Source organism: Stegastes partitus, unplaced genomic scaffold (genome assembly GCF_000690725.1).
Source record: "Stegastes partitus isolate 25-593 unplaced genomic scaffold, Stegastes_partitus-1.0.2 Scaffold2482, whole genome shotgun sequence".
Lineage (NCBI taxonomy): Eukaryota > Metazoa > Chordata > Actinopteri > Pomacentridae > Stegastes > Stegastes partitus.
In genome coordinates, this window is record NW_007580213.1 from 28,872 (window position 1) to 35,169 (window position 6,298).

Consider the following 6,298-nt stretch of genomic DNA (forward strand, 5'->3'; position numbering starts at 1 on the left):
CCGTCAGTACCACTTTGTGAACGAACCATTGACTTGGCATGAAGCTCAGTCCTACTGCAGAGAGACATACACAGACCTGGCCACCACAGAGAGCATGACAGAAATCAACCAACTCATTGACACAGTTTCATCTTCTGGTCACAACTCTGAGGTGTGGATCGGTCTGTATACTGAAATCGACTGGAGGTGGTCAGATGGGTTCACAGGGAGCGGGGCTGAGTACAGGAGCTGGAAATCAGGAAAACCAAATTTTTATTCTGCACGTGAGTTCTGTGTGAGCACTACATTGGCTGGACATTGGTATGATGCGCCTTGCCTGGAGCAATTCTCAGCTGTCTGTTACAAAGGTAAGGATATCAATCATATACAGTATAAAAAAAGAAGTAAGTACAATCCTGTGCAACATCATGTAAATATCACATGATTCAGCATTTCATCACCTTATGGTAACTGCATCATTTCTAAGCTTAACAGTTGGGCATTTGCTTATGTATGATTAAAAAGTAACACACAGTAGGAACTCCACACAACAAAAGTTAGTCCACCTTTCATTACCATGACTGGATTTTTTAAAAAAAACAAAAAAAGAAAGAAAAAAGTTCTCCTCAGGATGGAAGATGGAGATGTTCTGCTATTCTTCAGAGACAGTTTCTTTCAGCTGCATTTTACTGGAGAGGTTGTGTTGTTCTGCATTTTTCTTTAAAATACCTCAATGGTGTGGCTTTTGGATTCAGCTCAGAAGACACACTTCGCCGGGTCATAGTTTTCACTTTTTCTTTCTTTATAAGCTCTTGTGTGATTCTGACAGTGTGCTTTGGATCATCATCATGGGGGAACATTCTTCTTTTACCAACCCTCTGCGGGCTGGGAGTCATCTTGTTAACCATTGTTTTCGTATATCTACAGTCAGGAATGGTTCCATTCATAAATGTCATCTCCACAACACCTTTGGCACTCATGTAGAACCATATATCACACTCCCACCTCTGTGCTTTTCTGTCAGGACTATCCATGTACTGTGGTTGTCCTGATCAGGTTCACATTAAACATGATGGACCCCAAACCGTCCATCCATTGTTTATCTGGCTCAGTGTGACCCTGTGATAGACTGGTGACCTGTCCAGGGTGAACCCTGCCTTCACCCTGAGTCAGCTGGGATAGACTCCAGATCCCCTATGACCCCACAGAGGATAAAGTGGTGTATGGATAATGGATGGATGGATCACTGGTGTATTCACCTTTGTTGCCTTAAGTTTCTAGCTTGGGGCTTGTATTTTCAGTATAACTCAGAAATAATACTGAGTAAGAGTTGATACAATTTTGAATCATGTGTCATTGAAGTGATATTGCACAGGGGTGAACTGTTTCTGTTACATGAAGTCCTTCAGTCTTAAAATAATACAGTTTTTAAATTCACTAAGTGAACTCATCTTCTCCCTCAAACTGCAGGAACACAGCTGGATCCTGAGTACATTGTTGTGAATGAAACCATGACTTGGTCCAGTGCTCAGAAGTACTGCAGGGAGAACTTCATAGACCTGGCCACTGTGAGGAATGAGATCCAGAACCAGCAGCTCCAAAACTTAGTCCAAAGTTATTCATGGATTGGTTTATTTAGAGATCCTAATTTTTACTGGTCTGATGGGAGCAGCTTCTCTTTCAGCCACTTTGATTATGTTCACAACCAATATGGCTCCAAGAGAGTCATATGCGGAGTTTCATCTCCGCGCAGAGCAGGAAGATGGAAATTTTGGGGTTGCAATGAAACGTTACCATTTGTCTGCTACAGCATACCTGGTGAGTGCTGACCTTTACTGCAGTTTTAAAAACATATTTTTGTGTTTGTTGTCAGAGAACAATTCCAAGCATGTTTAATTTCTCCTCTTCTTCTTTCTGTGTGTTTTAGCAAAAGTAAAGAAGCAGGTAGTGAAGCTGAGGATCAAACTGGACGACTCCTCTGTGGATCCCAACGACCCTGCTGTGAAAGCAGAGCTCCTGAAAAAGGCAAGTCTCCAAACACCATCCCGAGACTTCTGACNTCAACACAGATTTCAGTTTGAATGGATGTTTCAACAATGGCTGCCATGTTTGTCTCTCAGCTCCAGGACAGACTGAAGGAGAAAGGAGTGAGTGGAGTCACCCTGAAGTGGAGAGAGCAGCCTGATGGGAAAGTCTGGCACAGAGAGGTTCCACAAGGAACTACACCTGCATGTTAGCTGAACTCTTCAGATACATGTGTGTTGATGAAAGTGTGGCATCACTATATTATGTTTGAAACTCTAATCCAGCTGTCTCTCAGAAGAGAGTGTATGACATTTAGCATAGGCTGGTAGTTCTTTCCTTTAGTTATTGTGTTCTCCTATTAGTGATTAGTTTGTGTGTGATAGTGTAATTTTATGCGCAGTCACAGCAGTGACAACTTTGCATTTCACCAATACAATCCAGCATATTGAGTGTCTCCACTTTCACCAATCTGTACTATTTATTCTCTGATTTCTGATTCTGATTTCTCTGAAAGTGAAAGTTTTGAGTGTCTGGCCTACCCCAGATGTTCATTCCGCAAAACGTACAGCCGAGAGACTTTGCTGAACATCACGGCAATGAACGTCGCTAAAATCGCGCCGCTTAGATGTGATTTGGACATACCACACCAACACGGAGTCCGATTGGAGACTTTGCTGGCAGATACCCGAGAGAGAAGGAAGCGCAAACGGTATGAACGTAAACAAAGGAGGAGGAAGAGAGCCGGGATCCATGCTGGGCTAAAGGCTAACCCCTCCAGACCAGCATGACCGTCGCTCCTACTCTCCAATGTCTGCTCCCTCGACAACAAGCTGGATGAGCTACGTTTGCTGGGAGAAACCCACAGATAGTGGAGGGACTGCTGTGTGTTTGCTTTTACAGAAACATGGCTCCATGACAACATCCCAGCTGGAGGAGATGACATCGTTCCATGTGGACAGACAGGCAGCTAGTTCTGAACTTTCCCAGGAGCAGGACAGTGAACATTGTCAGGGACTCCTCACACCTTCTCCATAAACTGTTTGAACATTGAACTGATCAACAGCTTCATTCCCACAAGCTGTCAGAATGCTGAATCACTGATCCGGATATGCAAACACTTCTTTATTTAATTGCTTTTAGTTATTGGATCCTGAAAAAACGCTCTCTGATCTTGTTTGTACTGCTGTTGTATGTACAGCAAAATGACAATAAACTTGATTTGATGGTTGTTTTACACTGTAGACTGTACAAGTCGTGATTTAATTTATTATTGACTCTGCTTTTACTGTTTTCACATAACATATTGCTTTTTTCCTCCACTGTATTATTTCATTATTCACATCTACTCATAAACGCGATAACAGCCAACAAACATCGTCAACCACAAACACACTCTGCAGCTGTTAATGTAATAATAACACAAGGCTATAAAAAGGTAATACCATTTCCAACAAATAGCTATTACATTTGCAGGGATTTGTTAAGTTTATGGGAAGGTCAAAATATTACACTTTAAAAGCTAAATATGAAAATGAAAACTGTGGTAATTGTTGTTTGTTTATTTACTTGTACACCCGGTAATTGGTGTGAATCAGTTGAAAATAAGTGACTCGATAGTCCGACCCTTCATCTGAAAACCTTGCTATCCGACAGGAACCCATGAAAAACCGCCTTAACATACCGACAGCCTTGAATTCCGACTCCCACATCATATTTTATCTCACAAATAAGGATAATGGTGTATTATCTGACTTAACAATCAGACAGATTGGTGACATTCAGAATGCAGGATTTAATGCTCAATTCCGATTTTTTCGTAAAATAGCTCTTTTTTTGTCAGTTCGTTTACATTTCCAATTAAATGTGACTTGTATGTGATCTGCTGTGTGAACTTCATACAACCCAAAAGCGTCCCGCATCCCCAGAAGAGGACACGACGACGTCACACACAGCGAGCATGCTCAGTGTTTACACAAGTAAACACAGATGGTGGTGGTGAAGCATATCTGCCATGATGGTGGAAACAGAACTGGAACCACTGTCCTAAACTGGTATCAGCAGCCAAGTACTGCCTCTGCGTTCCCCGTTGGAGCGCTCCCCAGGGGGGAAGTGCCCAGGGGGGGCCCCAGTTTTCAACAACTATATTTGGGCTAAATTAGGACCAAATTGGATGGTCCAAAAACAACCCAATTTCAACAACTATATTAGGGCTAAACCTAGGCTATGATGGACCGACCAGATTTAGCCCAAAAAACAATGTCTAAATGATGTTGGGTGTTTGGTGGGTAGAATGTCATCAAAGTAACGAGTACTACTTTAGTGCTCTTTCTACACATGGAATTTAGCAAGTATGCATGCTATCAAGTCATATACTTGACACCCAAGTTAGAAAGGTGGGCGTGGTGACAGTGGTGCCAAATATTGGAAGTGCGAATGAAAAATTCCTGACACAATGATGAGCTAAAATTAATGGCTCAGCCTCCAGACCGTGGTCGGGACACACAGGGGAGACTTTACCTCTGCTCCAGGGCCGAAGCTGTTAACTCCCATAGACTGTATAAAAGATGGACGTATCTACCGTCACCCGTTGGTTTCTGCACTGAGAAAATGAAGCCAGGGTTTTGCTACTTCCTGGTTGACATCTTGGATTTTTGGAACCAGTGACGCAAAAATCGTCGGAGGGGGGCGGAGCCATAGGAGCAGCGATTGGTCAGATGGATTGAGAGGCAGGCCCTCTCTGCCCGCCCATATTTACCGCCTTCNGTTAATATTTGATGGTGGTCATCATTGTGTAATACTGTGGTACTCAGTTTAATTCCATTCAAGCAACTTTATGAATCCCATTAGGGGCAATTTATTCATTTGAAGCAGCTTGATGTCAGTAACACATGGCACAACATATGCATACAATTATGTACATGTTCATACATGTGCATCTATATACACGTCATAATTTGTCAAATTCAATGTTGCATTGCTGCATTTGAAGTATTTAATAAAACAAATTGCAAAAGGAATGAATGATTTGGAGTGTCGGCTAGTTTTACATGCAGGAAAAGTAAAACAGCACGTCGATGGCAGCAAAGACAACTGACTTGCAGGAAAATGACGAGGAGAAGCCAGAACACTTGATGCTTTCTAGAGGAGTTTGTTGCAAAAATAAAATTGTCCTCGTTACTTTTCTTTGGTAATCTTACAATTTTCACAATGTTATTCAGACTATTTGTTTATTTTACGATCAGGTTTGGAAACTAACATGTCAAAGAAAAACTCAGGAGAGTTTTAAGAAAGCAATGGTGAAAATAGCAGAGGATGATGAGATGGAAAGAGAAGGAATTTAGTTTGTGAGGAATTCTCTGCTGCCAACGCAGCACATCTGTGTTTACATCAATCTTATGGTGACAGTCAAAAACAGTAGCAAGATGTATGTATGACATGATGATTTCCATGTTCTCATTATGTATAACACACTTATTACAGGACCCCTGTTATGTCTGAAATCAGTTATCAGTTGTTTGGTTTTTGATACATTTCAATAACATCTTAAGAGTTGTTATCACATCAAGACATGAAGTGAGGGGCTTTCCTGTGGTTCGATTCAGAACCTCAGAAACAACAATGCATGTCGTCCGAAAAATACTAAATCTGGGAGGCGGCCATTTCCAGAAACTCTGCTCTCTGCCTGTTCAGAAGTCTAAGAGCCATAATATCAGCTCGTGGGGCAATTTAATACCACCTACAAGTCTGTTTACTAGAAGCTGTGACTGTGTTGCGTTAAGAGCTGATAAAGACCACAAACAAAAGTCTGACATGGGTTAATGGGTTTTCCAAGTGTTTCTATAAATAAGGAATAACATAAAAATTGTCTCCTTTGCACCTCCTCCTTTCTGGTCAGCAAACTGGAGTGGATCAAATTTCTCATTCACATTGAGAACAAATAAGATTCCTGATGATTTTCTCAAAAATGTTCTTTACTTCTGATGTTAGTGCAACTGGTCTTAAATCGTTAAGTTGACTTGAGTTGCTGTTCTTGGGTACAGTTATCAACAAGGTGTCTTCTTACTGTTGACACAATTTTCTATCATTGTCTTTGTTTTTCTGGGTGACTAAGGATGTATTTGTGATCCACTCCTCAGTTGCCGGCAGGTTGCCACTGAAATACTTATGTTCAATGATGTCCTGATGCTTCCTTTGGCTTGTTTTATCTCATTTTTCACCTCTTTGTTAATTCCCCTCTTTATTTTGGTTCCTCTCTGTGAAGAAGATGCTTTTCTTTTTGTTCATGACATTTCTT

At 41.4% G+C, this 6,298-nt stretch overlaps 1 protein-coding gene and 1 long non-coding RNA gene across 3 annotated transcripts in view; both read left to right on the top strand.

Annotated features, from left to right (window-relative positions):
• The window catches only part of LOC103375140 (C-type lectin lectoxin-Lio2-like), a gene marked incomplete at its 3' end in the record, with an annotated part of 10,987 nt that extends 9,272 nt beyond the window's left edge, over positions 1 to 1,715 (top strand). The window contains exons 2-3 of the mRNA XM_008305346.1: positions 8 to 263; positions 1,450 to 1,715. Coding sequence (XP_008303568.1) covers positions 8 to 263; positions 1,450 to 1,715 — 522 coding nt within the window. The remainder of the gene's footprint in view (positions 1 to 7; positions 264 to 1,449) is intronic.
• A 6-nt stretch (positions 1,716 to 1,721) lies between these two features.
• Positions 1,722 to 2,278, top strand: LOC103375139 (uncharacterized). 2 transcript variants are annotated; one of them, XR_521185.1, is made up of 3 exons: positions 1,722 to 1,797; positions 1,913 to 2,004; positions 2,100 to 2,278. It is a non-coding gene; the product is annotated as an uncharacterized LOC103375139 (long non-coding RNA). The 2 variants fall into 2 exon arrangements; XR_521186.1 differs by having other exon boundaries at positions 1,741 to 1,797; positions 1,907 to 2,004.
• The last annotated feature ends 4,020 nt before the right edge of the window (positions 2,279 to 6,298 follow it).